General features: G+C 45.9%; 1 protein-coding gene across 2 annotated transcripts in view; it reads right to left on the reverse strand.

The window, feature by feature from the left end:
- Positions 1-8706: 8706 nt before the first annotated feature.
- UBAP1 (ubiquitin associated protein 1) overlaps positions 8707-20623 on the reverse strand; it is a 65062-nt gene continuing 53145 nt past the window's right edge. The window contains exons 5-7 of one of the 2 annotated variants that reach the window (XM_040336035.1): positions 15198-15398; positions 13012-13113; positions 8707-9788 (exon numbers count right to left, since the gene is read on the reverse strand). In XM_040336035.1, coding sequence (XP_040191969.1) covers positions 9648-9788; positions 13012-13113; positions 15198-15398 — 444 coding nt within the window. In that variant the 3' untranslated portion in view covers positions 8707-9647. The remainder of the gene's footprint in view (positions 9789-13011; positions 13114-15197; positions 15399-20623) is intronic. The other variant, XM_040336036.1, reaches the window with a different exon arrangement.

Consider the following 20623-nt stretch of genomic DNA (forward strand, 5'->3'; position numbering starts at 1 on the left):
CACGTGTCTGTATCACTATTGGAGACTGCCTACAGGCCTCACATGCTGCTGCCTGTTTCTCTCCGGGAGAGACCACTGACTTTATAATACCAAACCTCCAAGCTTCACCTGCAGTGATAAGACCTTACATGCCACTTGGGGTATCAGAGTGTATTGCTCCGCTTTCTACCACTTCAAGGTCTTAAAATGTTGTGAAATCACCCGTGTTTTACTGACGGAGTATTGAAGTCCAAATCCAGTGCCTGCCCCAATTCTCATATGCAAAGATTTAGGTGCGTGCACAGTGTGAATAATTGTTAATGACCTATACGTTTTACAAGTACTGTTTTTGGAAAAAGCCACTATGCCCAGATTGTATCGCCAGCCTCGTCAAAGATGACTCAGCGGCAGAGTGCCAAAAGGACGAGCTAGCATCTACCTTCCAGTCATTTAGGGGTATGATGGACAGGGTTCAAGATGCCGTCCCCCCCTCTACAGGGCTGCCAGAGCACCATCCTTGGCCGAACTCTCAGTGGTAGGGATAGAGCAGGATGAGGAGGCAGGATGGTCAGTGAGGGAAAGTCTGTCCAGATCCCAGACCTCCTCTCAGGTGGACTCAGCGTCTGGCTCAGATGGAAGAAGATTCCTCCAGGGGGGCGAGATACAAACTGTCCCTTGATGATGTAGGGGGACTTATTAAAGGCGATTTACGAAACATTAGAGATTCAGGAGGAGCCAGTCCAATTGTCCAAGCACGACCAGTTGTACCAGGGGTGCAGTGCTCAAAAAGCCAGAGTATTTCCCGTGCACAAATCGCTTATTGATGCGATTTTGCTGGAGTGGGAGCAACCGGAAAGAAGGCCTTTCTTTGCGGGGAATCTCAAGCGGAGGTTTCCTTTTGAGGATGATGCTTCCCATCCATGGAACAACTGACCTGGCGTTCGACGACCTGGGGGGTCGCTGAAAAATCCCATGGACAAAAGAGGCGAAGTTCTGCTCAAAAGAGCCTGGGATGCTTCCACAATAGGGTTAAAGCCAGCCCTTGCAGCCACTTGTGTGGCCAGGAACTTGGAATGATGGCTTGGTCAGTTGCAGGCTCACATTTCTGCCGGTACTTCCAGGCAGCAGATTTTTAAATCTTTTCCTTTGCTGTTAAAAGCAGTTGGCTTCCTCGCTGACGCCTCTACAGAGTCAGTTAAATTGGCGGCTAGGTCGGCAGCGTTAGTAAACGCAGCCAGGCGGGCAGTCTGGTTAAAGACTTGGTCGGGGGATGCGGCGTCTAAGTTGAAGCTCTGCGGACTACCTTTCTCGGGGGACCATTTATTTGGTCCAGGCCTCCAGGAGGCACTAGAGAGAACACAGGATAGGAAGAAAGCCTTCCCTGAAAGGAAAAAGAAAACGAGGGTAAACGTTTTTTCCGGGGCTTCAAGCAGAACCAGAATGATAAAGATGCCCGTCCTAAGAAACATTGGTCAGGCCAAAAAGGGCGAGTTAGAGGAGGAATCCTGTTTAATCCTCCTCAGACCACCCCAAGTCCCAGTGACGCCCGCGTCCCTGTGGGAGGAAGATTGGGAGAGTTCCTTCCACAGTGGATAAAGTCAACATCAAGCCTGTTCGTTCAAGACATCGTAAAGAACGGCTACAGGCTAGGAGTTCGATTCTCTCCCTCCCCCGATATTTCAGGCCACCCAGTTGCCAAAGGACCAGAAAAAGGCGGAAGCTCTAGGTCTTTTATTAGGGGACCTATTGGACCAAAGAGTCCCGATTCAGGTTCCCCGGGAGGAGGAAGCCCGGGGGGTATACTCATGTTTTTGTGGTGAGGAAGCCTTCCAGGAAATACAGGTTGATCCTGAACCTGCGTCCTGTCAACAAATTTGTGCGGTACAAGCGTTTCAGGATGGAATCAATATTCTCTGTAACCAACTTTATCTTCCCAGGTTGTTTTATGGCCACAGTGGACCTCAGGGATGCTTATTTGCATGTCCCTATACGCCTGGAATGTCAAAAGTTCCTGAGGCTAGCAGTAAAGATAGGTTCAGTAATCAAACATTACCAGTTCAGAGCTCTACCCTTCGGACTTTCGTCCTCTCCGAGGATATTCACCAAGGTCCTGGCAGAGGCCCTGGCGCCCTTGAGGATCCAGGGCATCACAGTGGTCCCCTATTTGGACGACCTCCTGTTCATTGCCTCCTCAGGTCCCCAATTAGAGAAGGATCTAAAGGAGTCCCAGAACTTCCTGCAGTCCCTGGGATGGTTGATCAACGAGGAAAAGCCCCAGTTATCCCCATTTCAAGAGGTCCTATATCTAGGGTACAGAATCTCCTCAGTATCGAGAAAGGTTTTTCTTCCCCAGGAGAAAGTTCTGAAGGTGGAGCAAGCAGTAGCTCAGCTCCAGACAAACCAGATTGCTCTAATCAGAGATGTGATTAGAGTTTTGGGGCCGATGTCGGCCTGTTTTCTGGCAGTGCCATGGGCCAGATTACATCAACGCCCACTACAGGGCCTTATGCTGAGGCATTGGGATGGCCAGAGAGAAGGATTGGACCTCCCCACGCCGATTCCAGACAGCATCAAAAGAACCTTGTGGTGGTGGCAGTCCCTCCAAAACCTGGAAAAGGGTTTGTCCTGGGATCCTCCGGCGGCCATAGTGGTAACAACCGATGCCAGCAGGCAGGGCTGGGGAGCCACCTGGATGGGAATTGGGCCCAGGGGTCCTGTTTACCATCGGAGGCCCATCGGTCCTCCAATCAAAAGGGAGCTCTTGGCAGTTCTAAGAGCCATAGAGTCCTTCCAATCTCAGTTAGTGGGACAACACCTGCAAGTGAGGACGGACAATGCAACCACTGTCGCCTACATAAACAAGCAGGGGGGCACAAGGAGCCCAGCTCTTCAGGCCACGGCAGCCCGGATTTTGAGCTGGGCCGAAGAGAATCTGGCTTCTCTGTCAGCGATACACTTGAAGGGCTCACTGAATACGCCAGCCGACTTTCTCAGTCGGCAGCCCATAAACCAGGACGAATGGTCCCTCAACAAGGAGGTATTCAGAGAGATAGTGTCTCTCTGGGGGCAGCCAGAAGTGGACCTTTTTGCTGCAGAAGTAAACAAAAAGACACCAAAATTCTTCTCTATTCACCCGCAGGACAGAGCTACGGGTATAGTTGCTTTTGCCAACCCATGGGATTACAAGCTGGCCTATGCCTTCCCTCCGGTGAGGCTGATTGCCAAGGTCATCCAGACGTTTCTCAAGGAACCTACAGACCTAATTATAGTAACTCCATTTTGGCCCAAAAGGCCGTGGTTCGCCAGCCTGAAAAAACTGTCTCTGTATCCTCCATGGACCCTTCCGGTCAGAGAGGATTTGATATCCTTAGGCCCGATCTTTCACCCTCAGGTAAAAAATCTGAAGTTGACGGCTTGGTTTCTGAGGAACAGTTGTTGAAGGCCCACAGTTTCTCAGATAAAGTAGTGAAGACTCTTTTGGAATGCCGTAAACCGGTAACAAGAGCAATTTATTCCAAGGTTTGGAAGAAGTTCAGTTCCTGGCTAGCAGAACAGGGTTCGGTTCGTCCAGGCATTATAGCTGTGCTGGATTTTCTACAGGCGGGGGTAGAGCTGGGGTTATCCATCAGTACCCTTAAAGTGCAGACTGCAGCCTTGAGTATCTTTCTTGAGACTTTGCTCCAGCAAAATCCATTTGTAAAGAATTTTTTCAAAGCACTGGCCAGATCCAAGCCTGTGAAGGTTAGAGCCTGCCCCACCTGGGACATATCTTTGGTGCTCACAGCCCTTACCAAAAAGCCTTTTGAGCCCCTGGAGAAATCTTCACTGAGACACATCGTCCTAAAGACTGTTTTCTTGGTAGCTATCACATCAGCTAGGAGAGTCAATGATCTACAGGCGCTGTCGGTTCGAGAGCCGTTCTTGGTTATTTTGGATGACAGAATTATCCTTAAAACGGATCCTACTTTTTTTGCCCAAGGTGGCATCTAAGTTTCACAGGACCCAGGACATTGTCCTGCCAACTTTTCATTCCTCTTCAGAAGGAAATGAGGGGGAATTATTTACTTTATTAGATGTTAAAAGAAATCTTGTGTTATATTTAGAAACCACTAAAGGGTTTAGGCGTTCTGACGCCCTTTTTGTTAATTTTTCGGGTGCCCGTAAGGGTTACGGAGCATCCAAGTCTTCCATCGCTAGATGGCTTAGGATAGCGATAGTTGAGGCTTATCAGTCAGGGGGTAAAGAACCGCCCTCAGTCAAAGCACATTCAACCCGGGCAGTCTCGGGATCCTGGGCAGAGAGAGCCGGAGCCTCCCCGGAAGAGATATGCAAGGCAGCAGCATGGTCGTCTTTTTCGACATTTGCAAGACACTACCGTTTAGACCTACTGTCGGACAAAGAGCAAGCCTTTGGGCGGAGAGTCCTCAAGACAGTAGTCCCACCCTAAACAAGTAAGTTCTTGCTTATCATCTCAAGAGGCCTGGAGGACCGCTTTTTAAAGAAAGGGGGTGTGCGTGTTTCCTGGCCCAGAGGGAGGCACCCAAGGTCTCAAGAGGCTGTCCTGGAAGACTCCTAGAAACAGAGTTACCGGTAAGCCTAACTCTGTTTTTTTTTTTTCTTTGTCTGAAATTCTCACTTCCTGTTCCTCCTCAGTAAGCTTGCCCCCATCATCCAAGCCTCCGGCTCGGATGATGGGGGCAAGCTTACTGGGGAGGAACAGGAAGTGAGAAATTCAGACAAAGAAAAAAATTATTTAGAAGAGAAATCGAAGCAAAAGGTAAGTGAACCAACAATGCACTAGCTTAAAAGGAACCTATTTAGAAATATAAAAAAAAAACCTTTACAACCCCTTTAAGAAGTAAGCTGTATTGATTTTATCCTGGACTGCAATTCTACAATAAAGTCACAAGATGGCGCCAAAGTAATATCACATAACCAATTATGTAAGCTTACTGATGATTACTTGCTGGCTGCTATTCTCCTCTAACGTCACAAGTTGGCGCCAGAGTAAAAGTAAAGAAACAGTAGTAGGCCCCTTTCACGTGCAACCCTGAAAGTCACGTGACGCGATGCCTGTGTATTCTTGAGGTCTACTACTTTGAAGAGGGTAGCCATTGGAAAGGATGGGGGGGGGGTGACTTGTCATGCGAATTTACAGTCCAAAGTTGCAGGACAAGTCATACAATATGCGTGTCCCAAGCATGTCGAGATCCTGGGGGGGTAAATGACCGCACCAGCCAGGCAGACAATGGCTGAAAAAAGCAAATTGAGGCGATTCAGTTCGCAGTTGCAGCGCTATACAAGTTACTCGCTCATTCATTCAAAGGGCCAAGAACCCCAAAAATGTAATACATTGCAGCGTACCAATCATTAGATGCAACGGCTGCATTCATGTTTTTTTTACTTTTCCCCTCAGTTTTCACTTGGTGATCTGGCTAGCAGGGGCAGCCCGTGTGCGCCCCCCCCCCCCCAATCCATGCATCTGTCCCCCATGCAGGATGCATGGACTCCAATGGGGTGGGTGTTTGTTTATTTTTAAAGCACCTGATTAGAGCCAGAGGCTCCAATATACTTCAAAATAGGGTGGGCACAGGGCATTGCGCTACAAGCTTACCTAGGTGAATATTAGCTATTGAAACGCTGATCCTCCCGGCCAATCAGGCAGCAGGTCTGAGACCCGTTTCCTAAATGGCCGAAAGGAGAAGCGCTACGCTTGGCCGCAGAGGAGGGAGGAGACGTAAAACGCTGAGATGCTCGCAAGAGGAAACTGCCCGTGATGACCACCGCCCATGATGCCTGCCCACCATAGATTGGGGGTGTGTAGACACAAAGCCCATAGTAGTGTAAATCTTTTACATTCTAGTGTCAGCAATTTCTACTTGTGAAGAAACATGAGACGTGGCACTGCACAGGTTAATGCATGACCTCTGTCTGTAGTCTGAGCACTGACACTTCCTCTGCAGAAACTATATATCCCACAATCCTTCGCTTTCTTAGTCTAGCAGTGGTGCAGTAATTCGATCTGACACAAGCGGGTGAAGGGAAGAGATGTGTTTTCATCACATTAGCGCTCCCACAGAAATGAGGTATTGATTGGATACCATGTAAACCTGAAGCAAAAAGTTGTCTGTCCCATTGGTGAGTAGGTGACAAGCTAGATGAATGAATATATGGCTATAATGGAATCGATCATCCATGACCTTACACAGTGCAGCCTCAACACTGGAGCTCATTCCTACGAGGTAAGGCAAATAGAAGGAATAAAACTACAGTGGCGCCTTGGATTAGGAGCATAATCCGTTCCAGGAGAATGCTTGTAATCCAAAGCACTTGCATATCAAAGCGAGTTTCCCCATAGACATCAATGGAAACAAAGATAATTTGTTCCGCATTGGCTTCTATGGCATGTGGGGGGTGCCGGAGAGCCTGTGGAACCTAAGGAGTTAATCCTCTGCATTACGTAAAAAAGTTATTTGATCCCGCTTTCTCTGATCCACTGACCCCAATCCATCTCCGGATAGTACAGAGCCTTGGGGGCACTCTGCACATGCTCAGTTTGGTGTGTATATCTAGAGAGTGTTTTTCTTGGGAGGACATGGGATCAGCACAGGGCCAATCAGCGCTGTCCAGACAGAGGGTTAAGGGTCCAGCGGCCTCAAAGGACAGTCAGAGGATAATGAACACGTCACCTACAAGCTTTAACCAGACACTGATGGAAGTCATGACTGTTATATACTGTTGATGAGAAAAGGTATATAACAGTTTATATTTACTAAAATATCTGCATTTCCATGTACTGTGAGAGACCAGATATAGTGAAAGCAAAATCCTGGGTTTAGTAACACTTTAAGACACTGGGTTTACATATATATGAATCGGATGCAATTTGGCCCACATGACGTGTGATCTGAACTGCTTTCTTTGGAGAGGGTTCACATAGGTCGGGGCTGGCCGCAGTCCATTCATTTTTTTTTTTTTTTTTTTTACATTTTCTGCCCAGTTCAGGTGCAATTTCAAGTAAAATTCACCCTCGCATCACACCTGAACCAGTGAACAAAACTGCACCAGACTTTTTTTTATCGCACCGAAACCACAGCCATAAGATGTTTTTTCTGAAGCAACACGGAGGTGCAACTGAAGGCTTGGTTGGTTGAATTTCTAAATCAATGATGGCATCATCAGATCACAAAACGTACAAAATTTCTGATTTTTTTTAAGTAAATCTGTTTGGAATTCGACCTTGGCCCACTTTCCAAAAAATTCTTCCATTCATTTTTTATTTTAATATAAATACCTTTGTTATGCCTCCACACTTCCAGAGTCAACGACACCCCACCGTCTGCATCCTCCGGGGATATTTAGATCACACATCTCAGAAGGCTTTGAGGGGGGGGGGGGTTGGGAATACACAGCATATGCACCATGTCATCAGGATGGTGCCAACGGTCTCTCTGGTTTTAGCAGCTGGACCCCTGATGTGTCATCAGGGGGCTGGCAGCAAAACCCAGAAAGGGACAGCCAGTGACTTGTCATTAAGGTTCCCCTATCGAGATGGTTCCTGTAAGGACTGCGCAGGCGCAATCCTTGCCGACGGAAATCTCCGAACCTCGGTCAGCATCCAGGCTCATTCCTTAACATCCCCGTGGATTGGAGGATGTTAAAAAAGCCAGGAGGCCGAGCGAAGCGAGGCCGTGAGGCCAACTGGCCACTTTCCTTAGATTCCACGCCACCCTGGATGCAGGCCGAGGTTCGGAGATTTCCGTCGGCAAGGATTGCGCCTGCGTAGTCCTTACAGGAACCATCTCGATTGCCGGAATCATATCGTCAGATCACCGGCACCCTGATGTAAGAACCAAGCGTGCCACAGAGAAGTGACAGATGACCACAGAAAACTGCTGGAACTGCTAGGCATGAGTATGTTTTTTTTTTTTGTGAACAACCCAGCAAAAAAATGTCAAAACAAAAGATCAGAGGGGATACAAAAAAAAAAAAAAAAAAAAAAAAAAAAAAAAAAGGGGACAGGGGATAAAAAAAATAAAAAACAATAGGGAAGAGGGGATCAAGAAAACGGAGAGGGGGATAAAAAAAAGAAAACGATAAGAACAGGGGATAAAAAAGAAAATAAGAGGGGGATAAAAGAAAAACGATAAAAAAAGAGGGGATAAAAGAAAAGAACGATAAGAAGAGGGGATAAAAAGAAAAGAACGATAAGAAGAGGGGATAAAAAGAAAAGAACGATAAGAAGAGGGGATAAAAAGAAAAGAACGATAAGAAGAGGGGATACAAAGAAAAGAACGATAAGAAGAGGGGATAAAAAAAGAAAAAGAAAAAAAAATAAGAAGAGGGGATAAAAGAAAAGAAATAAGAAGAGGGGATAAAATAAGAAAAACCATAAGAAGAGCGAATAAAAGAAAAGAAAACCATAAGAAGAGGGGATAAAAGAAAAGAAAATAAGAGGGGGATAAAAAAAAATCAAGTAATCTTCATTAAAGGTATGAGGATCCTCTTTAATAAGAGAGTGTAAAGGTTTCTAAAGTTCCCTGGTAGTTTGCAACCTAAAAAAGGATGCCAAGGCATTTTGTCAGTTACTCTTCCGAATGGACTTGTATCTGCCTAATCAATGATCCTTTTGCAAAGACCATGTGAGCAATGCAACCAATCACTGGGCACCGCAGAGAAGCTGAGCGAGCATTTAAAAAAAAAAAAACCCCAAAAAAACCCACAATGTTGACTTTTTACCCTTTATCATTTTTTATAACGAAAGGCAAAAAAAAGACATTGAACATGAATTGCCTTTGATTCCTCACTTTTGTCCTGCAAATCACAAACCAGCCCTCCAACGCACTTTTTTCTTTTTTTTTGCGTACAGAAACTCCGTTCCGAAGAACATCTCAATCTTTTCTTGGGCACAACATCCCATTTCCAAATGCACAGATAAAGGTTATAATGCAAATAATTTAGGATATACTTAAAGAATCCAACAAGCCATCACAGCTTAAGTCAGTGATAGAACGCCAGCCAAAACCATCCCTCGTACAGAGTGCAATAGGAAGCCTAGCTATAAAAACCTGACAAGGAGGTTCAAACCCCTTTCACACCCCGACTGACAATCTTTGGCTGGAGTTGTACTTTAAACTGCAACCCCTCCCCCCCCCCCAAAACATGTAGGCATTAAATAGGATTCCAGGGGCTGCCGGTTCATTTGCATCTGACTCTATGCTTGTGAGAGTAGTTTAATAACCAGTGTAGTACTAATCATCCGGAAAAAGGAAAACAAAAAAATAAATCATTGCACTAAAAGGTTTGCCTTATCAGTCTGTATTCCAGTATAAGCAATGAGCAGCTTCACACTGTTCTTCCTCGCTTCCGCCTCCCATTTCCACTGCAAAAGGAAAACGAACAATTAACACTTCCCCGCCGTCCTGTGTACTATTCAGGGCAAACTCAATTCCTCAGAAGAGGGGAAAGTTTGGAAGTTAAAGGGCACTTCTTACAATATATATACTTCAAGCTGGCTTTTCAGGGAAAAGAGCGCAGAATGTGAAACATGGTGGTGGGGGGGCAGAGATCTGCTCTGTGCATCAGGTTAGAAAGCTTAAAACAGTCTCCCCCTCCCTCCCTTCTTCCAAACATGTTACAGCCTATGGTGAAGCCAATCCCTGGGAGGTTCAGCTGGCCCCGGCCCGGGTCATGAGTTCTTCCAGAGCTTTGTCCTGGTCATTGTTATGTAGTAACAAAACCTCTTTGATCTCCTTCTGCTCGAATCCCATCTCTTTGAATTTGCTCATCAGCTGAAGGAACAACATTGTCTGGGGAAAAAAGAAAGAACGGTGTCAATCAGGACCAGAGGATCCAAAAACCACAAAGGTAGTAAGTGAGAGAGTCATTAATAAGGATGAGCTCTGGCGTGTTCGCATGCTACACGTGCAGAGCCCGCCGGGAAGTGTGCACGGCACTGCGCTAATCACAGCCAGGGAGACATTTCCCCGATCTCTGCAGCCGAGCATCGGGACAATGTCTCTCTGGCTGTGATTAGCGCTGTGCACACTTCCTGGCGGGCTCTGCACATGTAGCATGCGAACACGCCAGAGCTCATCCTTAGTCATTAATATCAGGGAGAGCAGATCAACTGTGTTAGTATGCGAGAAGATTTCCTGCAAATAGCTGTAGTTTGAGAGCTAGTTCACTAAACCCACATCATAAAAATCGATCAATAAATGGTGCATTTCATGATGTTCATACTCACCATGACAGGGTTAGACAAAATCCGGGAGCCTGGTCGCAATTGCAACTGGCACCGGGGGAAGGAAGCTTAGGCCTGCAGAAGGCAGCAAAGCCGCGGCAATTACCGGCCGGGTCCACCGCGATTGCGCGGCGGGGGCGCACGCAGACACAGGATACTCCATCTTGTGTCTCCGTGCGCCCCCACCTCCCCCGCTGCGTGATCGCGTCGGCCGGTAATTGAGGCCGCGCCTTTGCAGCCTTCTGCAGGCCTATGCTTCCTTCTGTGATCTGGCGCCATCTTGTGGTGGCCATTGGCATGACAAGTAAACCAGCAATTCTAATGGAGCTTCCCCAGTGTGTTCACTGCCATCTCCTCCCCTCCAATGAGAGCCCCCAAACATATATATTTTATATTATAACGCCCCAGAGAATAACATGGTGGTCATTGCAATACTTTGTCACACCGGATTTGCGCAGCGGTCTTACAAGCACACTTATTTGGGAAAATACACTTTAACAAAAAAATAAATAAGACAACAGTAAAGTTATCCCAATTTTTTCTTATATTGTGAAAGAGAACGTTACGCCGAGTAAATTGATACCCAACATGTCACACTTCAAATTTGCGTCTGCTCGTGGAATGGCGAAAAACTTTTACCCTTTAAAATCTCCATAGGCGACATTTAAAGTTCTACAGGTTGCATGGTTTGACTTACAGAGTAGGTCTAGGGCTAGAATTATTTCTCTTGCTCTACCAATCGCGGCGATACCTCATATGTGTGGTTTGAACACTGTTTACATATGCGGGCGCTACTCACGTATGCGTTCGCTTCTGCGCGCGAGATCGTCGGGACGGGGAGCGCGTTTTCTGGCTCCTAGATTTCAAGCAAATTTGTCAAACCCTGCACTATGAGATTCCTTTTCTGTATTATGCAAAAAAAAAAAAAAAAAAAAAAAAAAAAAAAACTGGTTGATCCTGCTGCTCTCCATCTCCCCCTAGTGGCCATGTCACCAATTCGGTTAGGGATTTTGCAGAGCAGTGTTGGCTACTCGGCACATGCTCAGTTTTCAGTGAGTTTCTATGCTGAGCATTTCCTCCTGATCGCATCTGAACAGCCCCCATGTGACTATAGAGTATTCTTTACAAAGAAAAGCTTTTCCACATTTACTAAAGAAACTTGAGGGCACCATTGCTCCCAATGACCGCAACGATGGGGGCACCATTGCTCCCAATGACAGAAACGATGGGGGCACCATTGCTCCCAATGACAGAAACGATGGGGGCACCATTGCTCCCAATGACAGAAACGATGGGGGCACCATTGCTCCCAATGACAGAAACGATGGGGGCACCATTGCTCCCAATGACAGAAACGATGGGGGCACCATTGCTCCCAATGACAGAAACGATGGGGGCACCATTGCTCCCAATGACAGAAACGATGGGGGCACCATTGCTCCCAATGACAGAAACGATGGGGGCACCATTGCTCCCAATGACAGAAACGATGGGGGCACCATTGCTCCCAATGACAGAAACGATGGGGGCACCATTGCTCCCAATGACAGAAACGATGGGGGCACCATTGCTCCCAATGACAGAAACGATGGGGGCACCATTGCTCCCAATGACAGAAACGATGGGGGCACCATTGCTCCCAATGACAGAAACGATGGGGGCACCATTGCTCCCAATGACAGAAACGATGGGGGCACCATTGCTCCCAATGACAGAAACGATGGGGGCACCATTGCTCCCAATGACAGAAACGATGGGGGCACCATTGCTCCCAATGACAGAAACAATGGGGGCACCATTGCTCCCAATGACAGAAACGATGGGGGCACCATTGCTCCCAATGACAGAAACGATGGGGGCACCATTGCTCCCAATGACAGAAACGATGGGGGCACCATTGCTCCCAATGACAGAAACGATGGGGGCACCATTGCTCCCAATGACAGAAACGATGGGGGCACCATTGCTCCCAATGACAGAAACGATGGGGGCACCATTGCTCCCAATGACAGAAACGATGGGGGCACCATTGCTCCCAATGACAGAAACGATGGGGGCACCATTGCTCCCAATGACAGAAACGATGGGGGCACCATTGCTCCCAATGACAGAAACGATGGGGGCACCATTGCTCCCAATGACAGAAACGATGGGGGCACCATTGCTCCCAATGACAGAAACGATGGGGGCACCATTGCTCCCAATGACAGAAACGATGGGGGCACCATTGCTCCCAATGACAGAAACGATGGGGGCACCATTGCTCCCAATGACAGAAACGATGGGGGCACCATTGCTCCCAATGACAGAAACGATGGGGGCACCATTGCTCCCAATGACAGAAACGATGGGGGCACCATTGCTCCCAATGACAGAAACGATGGGGGCACCATTGCTCCCAATGACAGAAACGATGGGGGCACCATTGCTCCCAATGACAGAAACGATAGGGGCACCATTGCTCCCAATGACAGAAACGATGGGGGCACCATTGCTCCCAATGACAGAAACGATGGGGGCACCATTGCTCCCAATGACAGAAACGATGGGGGCACCATTCCTCCCACCAATAACAGAGATAGGGCATTGCTTATTCTCACTGATGTTGGGACCTTTTCTGTTCCTAATGGCCACAGTACGGCCCCCCTAAAATCTGAAGGACAGTAAACTGGCCCTTTGGATATAAAGTTTGGAGACCTCTGATCTAGGCCTTTCGAGTGTACAGCCTCCTCTCTGAAGAGGACAACTAGATGGGGTAGGGATAAAAGCACTATATACACCCATTATACCTTTTCCTCTGAACACTGGTACATCTCCAGAGCCTCGTCCACCAGTACAGGGTCGAAGCCTTTCTCACACAGCTGGGATTGGATGAACAGGTACTCCAGCACCTAAAAATGGCAAGAAAAACACCAATCTTGAGGAACAGCCATTGTCTAAGACATTCAAAAATCAGCCACATATTTACCAAATTTTGTGCATTGGTAAACCTATTTAAACAATAAAATAAATAAATAATAAAAAAAACCCATAACAAAAAAACACCCACAATATACAGTAATTTTAGCGAACAAAAGCATTTTATATCATGTACGTCCTTGAGTTCCAGAAAGATGCCTGCCGCCACACACCATCCTGGCATCTTTGTTTTTAGCTGGCGATATTTCTTCTTGTAAAAGCAATCCTAGTGGGCAATTAGCCGCTGGAACTCTTTTACAGGTGGCGGGCAGGAGGAGACCCCCAGCTCTCTCAACAAGAGTACCTGTCACTGCCTATTGATCCTGTCACAAGGAATGTTTACATTCCCTGTGAGAGCAATAAAAAGAAAATGTAAAGAAATTTCGTTTTTTTTTTTTTTTAAAGTGCCCCTATCCCCCTAGGGAAAGGAGCACACACGTTAACAGTGTTTGCACCACACACGTGAGGTATAGTGAGAGCAATAATTCTAGCACCGGCACTCCTGAGTAACTCTGAACTGGTAACCTGTACAGGTGAAAGTGTTGTCTTTGTAGATCATTAGGTATTATAGCTAGAGGTCGACCGATATGGGTTTTTCTCTGGCCGATGCTGATATTTAGAAATCGGGGCGGCCGATATATGATGTCGATTTTTTCGCCCGTTTTTTTTTTTTTTTTGGTGGCACTGGCTCGTGGCACTGGATGGCACTGGAAGATGGCACTAGCAGAAGGCACTGATTGGCAGGTGGCACTTATTGGCACTGGCAGGTTGCACTGGATGGCACTTGCAGATGGCACTGATTGGCAGGTGGCACTGATTGGCAGGTGGCACTGATTGGTGACACTGGCAAGTGGCACTGACTGGCAGGTGGCACTGGATGGCAATAGTTAGCATTGGCAGATGGCACTGATGGCTTTAGTTGGCACTGGTAGGTGGCACTAATTGGCACTGGATAGTGGCACTGGCAGGTGGCATTAGCAGATGGCACTGGATGGAAGGTGGCACTAATTGGCACTGGATGGTGGCACTGTTATTGGCACTGGCAGGTGGCACTGGCAGGTGGTACTGGTGCAAAAAAATAATATATATAGTGTCACCCCTCTCAGTACAGACCCCCTCTCCCTTCAGTATAAACACCCCCCGCCCCTCCTCCTCAGTACAGACCCCCCCCGCCGCCCCCCCATAGTACAGACACCAGAGAGCGGTGTTCCACGAGCACGGGCCCCTCCTCCGTGTGTGTAAACAGAGGAGGGCCGCCGCGCTGGGTGTACCAAGATGGCCGCGGCTCCGGAGCTAGGCCGAAGCTGCGGCCTTTCCCGATGCTGTGACCGTGGCAGCAATCCGCCATGTTAAATATCGGCCCAATTTGGATTAAAAAAATAAATAAAAATAAAAAACGCCGATGTGGATTTCTCCAAAGCGGCCAAATATCGGTCGACCTCTAATTGTAGCATGGCACCATTTCACAGGCATGACATGTTTGGTAACCGTTTACTCGACAAAACATCCTTTATAATTTACCAAACAGTTGGGCGTTGTGTTTTTGTGCATTACGAAATGATTTAAAAAATAAAATAAAAAAATCCACTTCAGAAAGAAAAAAAGTTTGAATTAAGAACACGATTTAGGGACCTTAGACCAGGGATATGCAATTGGCGGACCTCCAGCTGTTGCAGAACTACAAGTCCCATGAGGTATAGCAAGACTAACAGCCTCAAGCATGATACCCAAAGGCAGAGGCATGATGGGACTTGTCGTTTTGCAACAGCTGGAGGTCCGCTAACTACATATCCCTGCCTTAGACTGTAAGTGAATGTAAGCGAATGTACAATGTATATGTAAAGTGCTGTGTAAAGTGACAGCATTATATAAAATACCTGTAATAATAAATAAATCAAAGAAGAACAGGAAATGACTGCCATATGGTGTAGTGTACAAGCAGGGCAATGGAAAGTCTCTCTTGCGCCATTGCCAGCATGACCTGTGCCCAGTGTAAGAATGGAAGGACTGGTCTTACCTGCTCCACGTTCTGTCCCTGTTTCTGCATGGCTCTTATGACATGTTCATAAGAATAGCCCATACTGACAATGGTCTCCGCACACTGCCTCTCGCTGCCGGACAGCGCCTGCAGGAGCTCATCATAACCCGGAACATTGAGCCGCGTCACATTGGTGATGTTATTGGGCACTTTGGACATTGCTACCCGATGAGCGGCGGTCTGTGAAGAAAAGAGAAGAAAAAAATCTTTAGAAAAGAAAACATTTTTAGCCCACTATTGCTGAAGGCATTGTACTCTGGTAACAGTGTGGGGCCGGGACCTGCAATGATAGTAATAAGTATATGAATCAGGGTGGCTAAAAATCAATGTTTTTGTTTTTTTTTAAAGATTTTTTTGTTTGATTTTTAACTGCTTTAGCCCCGGAAGATTTAACCCCCTTCCTGTCCAAAGCACTTTTTACAATTTGGCACTGCATCACTTTAACCGACAACTGCACGGTCGTGCGACGCTGTACCCAAATGAAATTGGCATCCTTTTTTTTACTCCCCACAAATAGAGCTTTCTTTGGGTGCTATTTGATCACCTCTGCGGTTTTTATTTTTTGCGCTATAAAAACAAAACTAGAGCGACTATTTAAAAAAAAAATTAATTTTTTTTTGCTATAATAAATATCCCCAAAAAGATATTTAAAACATTTTTTGATCAATTCTGCGGTTTATATTTTGAGCTATAAATAATAAAAAACAAAAAAAAAAACAAAACACAATTTTGTAAAAAAAAAAAAATATTATCTTACTTTTTGCTATAATAACACACTTCTTTTCAAAAAACACAATTTTCCTCAGTTTAGTCCGATACGTATTCTTCTACATATTTTCGAAAAACAAAATAAAAAAAATCACAATAAGCGTACATTGGTTTGCGCAAAAGCAATAGCGTCTACAAAACAGGGGATAGAATTATGGCATTTATATTAATTTATTTTACTATGGCGAACACATGGGAAACTTTAGACACATTTGGGATCAGTGCTATAAAAACGCACCGATTACTGTAAAAATTACACTGGCAGGGAAGGGGTTAACACTAGGGGGGCGATCAAGGGGTTAACTGTGTTCCCTCTGCATGTTCTAACTAAGGGGGGGGGGGGGGGGGGGGAAATGGGACTTCAAGGGGTTGTAAAGGTACAATTTTTCCCCCTAAATAGCTTCCTTTGCCTTAGTGCCGTCCTCCTTCACTTCCTCTTTAAGTGCCCAGCCGTGGGGCGTGCACCTGCGACCCGGTCCGAAGCTCCGCGGCCACAGGACCCGATCGCCGCTGGAGTCCCGCGGAGCTGAAGAACGAGGAGAGTGTGTTAACACACCTTCCCCGTTCTTCACTGTGGCGCTGTCATTGATCGTCTGTTCCCTGATATAGGGAAGCACGATCAATGACGTCACACGTCCAGCCCCGCCCCCCTACAGTTAGAAACACATATGAGGTCACACTTAACCCCTTCAGCGCCCCCTAGTGGTTAACTCCCAAACTGCAATTGTCATTTTCACAGTGCATTTTTATAGCATTTTTTGCTGTGAAAATGACAATGGTCCCAAAAATGTGTCACAATTGTCCGATGTGTCCGCCATAATGTCGCAGTCATGAAAAAAAAAAAAAAAAACGATCGCCGCCATTAGTAGTAAAAAAAAAAAAAAAAAAATTAATAAAAATGCAATAAAACTATCCCCTATTTTGTAAACTTTATAAATTTTGCGCAAACCAATCGAAATGCTTATTGCGTTATTTTTTACCAAAAATATGTAGAAGAATACGTATCGGCCTAAACTGAGGATAAAAAACTTTTACATATTTTTGGGGGATATTTATTATAGCAAAAAAGAATAAATATTGCATTTTTTTTAAAATTGTCGCTCTATTTTTGTTTATAGCGCAAAAAATAAAAAAAACGCAGAGGTGATCAAATACCACCAAAAGAAAGCTCTATTTGTTGAAAAAAGGACGCCAATTTTGTTTGGGAGCCATGTCGCACGACCGCGCAATCGTCAGTTAAATCGATGCAGTGCCGAATCGCAAAAACTGGCCGGGTCCTTTACCTGCATTTTGGTCCGGGTCTTAAGTGGTTAATAGGGGAAATGACAGATCACTGGTCATACAAAGTATGAACACACACAGTAATTTCTCCCCTGAGAGAACCGGGGAACACACAGATCCCAGTTTTCTCACCGTGTCATGAGCGATCGCAGGGGTGCCCGGGCATCGGCTCCGTGGGCGAGCAGCGGGGACATGGCCCTAGTGGTGAAGCGACGCAGCACAACGTTGTTTTGCCCAGTTGAGCCATGCTCAGCAAGTGGTTAATCAAAATTTTTATAAAATGCTTTTGGAGCAAAATCTAAAGATAGTTTTCTATTCAATAATACATTAATAGTTTTGTTTATTCAGCATGAAATGGAGCTTAGTTATGTAGCATGAGGTTGTATATTCAAATATATGCAATATTTAAACATTTTTTAAATGTTGGTAACTTCATTCAATGGGTTGGGACAAACCCTCCAGGGGGAAGCTTTTACTCATTCTGTTTAAACCTTTTTACCAAAAAAATAAAAATAAATATCTGTTGCTGTATCTGCAGAGTTGGCTCCAAACCTCCACATGGATCATCTGGATCAGTTTCATGAGCTCTGTGCAATTCAAAAATGTCCTTGTGCTACGCTGATCAATGACTTATTGACCAGAACAGTTGTTGACCCCCATAAACTGCCTAATAAACTTCTATTTAAAAATTGTTAGCTGGGATTTAACTTTAATGTGTTGCTTACAGCAAGATAAAATTAAAATAAATACAAAAAAAAAAAAAAAAAAACACACAGGTGTATTACATATCTGCAATATTGTACATTTTCCTGCGTTTTTATTCATTTAACCACTTCCCGCCCGGCCTATGGCCGATTTACGTCCGGGAAGTGGTTATGAAATCCTGACAGGACGTTCTAGAACGTCCTGCAGGATTTCATGCCGCGCGCGCCCGTGGGGGCGCGCATCGCGGCGATCGGTGATGCGGGGTGTCAGTCTGACACCCTGCATCTCCGATCTCGGTAAAGAGCCTCCGGCGGAGGCTCTTTACCACGTGATCAGCCGTGTCCAATCACGGCTGATCACGATGTAAACAGGAAGAGCCGTTGATGGCTCTTCCTCACTCGCGTCTGACAGACGCGAGTAGAGGAGAGCCGATCGGCGGCTCTCCTGACAGGGGGGGTTCGCGCTGATTGTTTATCAGCGCAGGCCCCCCTCGGATCGCCACACTGGACCACCAGGGATGCCCACCCTGGAGCACCAGGGTGGGCAAAAAAAAAAAAAAAGCCTGCAAAAAAAAATAAAAAAAAGCATTAAAAAAAAAAAAAAAAAAAGATGCCAGTCAGTGCCCACAAATGGGCACTGACTGGCAACCTGGCAAAAATCTGTGCTGCCACCCCAGTGTCCATCAGCGCCACCCCAGTGTCCATCAGCTCCACCCCAGTATCCATCAGTGCCACCCCACAGTGCCCATCCATGCCCAGTGCCCATCTGTGCCGCCCATGAGTGCCCATCAGTGCCGCCCATGAGTGCCCATCAGTGCCGCCCATGAGTGCCCATCAGTGCCGCCCATGAGTGCCCATCAGTGCCGCCTATGAGTGCCCATCAGTGTCGCATACCAGCGCCGCCAATCAGTGCCACCTCATCTGTGCCCGTCAGTACTACCTCATCGATGTCCATCAGTGCCATCTCATCTGTGCCCATTAGTGCCGCCATATCAGTGCCCGTAATTGAAAGAGAAAACTTATTTACAAAAACAATTAACAGAAAAAAATAAAAACGTATTTTTTTTTCCAAATTTTCAGCCTTTTTTTAGTTTTTGCGCAAAAAAAAAAAAAATCGCAGAGGTGATCAAATACCACCAAAAGAAAGCTCTGTTTGTGGGGAAAAAAGGACGCCAATTTTGTTTGGGTACAGTGTAGCATGACCGCGCAATTGTCATTCAAAGTGCGACAGTGCTGAAAGCTGAAAATTGGCTTGGGCGGGAAGCTGCGTAAGTACCTGGTATGGAAGTGGTTAAAGACCCTGCAAGTACAGAAAATTATCTTATGATCTTCCACTGAAACACCCAGCATTTAAAAAGGTAGAATTAACCACTTAAGCCCCGGACCATTATGCAGCTAAAAAAAGGACCTGACCACTTTTTGCGATTCGGCACTGCGTCGCTTTAACTGACTATTGCGCGGTCGTGCGATGTGGCTCCCAAACAAAATTGACGTCCCTTTTCCCCCACAAATAGAGCTTTCTTTTGGTGGCATTTGATCATTTCTGCGTTTTAATTTTTTTTTGCGCTTTAAACAAAAAAAAAAAAAGGCGAAAATTTTGATAAAAAAAATGCAATATTTATTTTGCTATAATAAATAGCCCCCCAAAAAACAAAAAGATAGAAAATAAAAAATTCCCTCAGTTTAGGCCGATACGTATTCTACATATTTTTGGTAAAAAAAAAAAAAAAAAAAAAAAAAAAAGAAAAAAAGGAATAAGCGTTTGATTGGTTTGCGTAAAATGTATAGCGTCTCCCAAATAAGGGATAGTTTTATTGCTTTTGTATTAATTATTTTTTTTCTAGTAATGGCGGCGATCAGCGATTTTTATTGTGACTGCGACATTATGGCGGACACATCAGACACTTTTAACACTATTTTGGGACCATTGTCATTTTTACAGTGAACAGTGCTATAACAATGCACTGGTTACTGTAAAAATTACACTGGAAGTGAAGGGGTTAACCACTAGGGGGCGCTAAAGGGGTTAAGTGTGTCCTAAGGGAGTGTTCTTACTGTGGAGGGGGGGGGGCGTGGTTGTGCGTGTGATGTCACCAATAGTCGTTCCCTATGACAAGGAACAGACGGTCAGTGAGAGCCACACTAGGAGGAACGGGGAAGGTTTGTTTACACTCACCTCTCCCCGTTCTTCCTCTCTGTGACCCGATCGCGGGACACCGGCGGCAATCGGGTCCGCTGTTCCCGCGGGGACGGTCATGGAGAAGAGGACCGGGTCGTGAGGACCAAAAAAGGCGTCGGCCCTGCCCAGTTTTATTTTGCCAAACTGATCAATCCATCTCACCATCTTCAATGCATAGGCACTAATTAACTTGTAGTCGTAAGATACAGAGCCTTTAAAAAGTATTCATACCCCTTGACATTTTCCACTTTGTCAAGTTTCACAACCAAAAATGTAAATGATTTTTATCGAGATTTTATGTGATAGACCAACACAAAGTGGCACATAATTGTGAAAAGGAAAATGATCTTCAATTTTTTTGCTGTGACGTGCAGCGTGCATTTGTATTCAGCCCCCTTTACTCTGATACCCCTAACTAAAATCTAGTGGAACCAGTTGCCTTCAGAAGACACCTAATTAGTAAATAAGAGTCC

The sequence above is a fragment of the Rana temporaria genome, chromosome 1, assembly GCF_905171775.1.
Source record: "Rana temporaria chromosome 1, aRanTem1.1, whole genome shotgun sequence".
In the NCBI taxonomy this organism is placed as follows: Eukaryota; Metazoa; Chordata; class Amphibia; order Anura; family Ranidae; genus Rana; species Rana temporaria.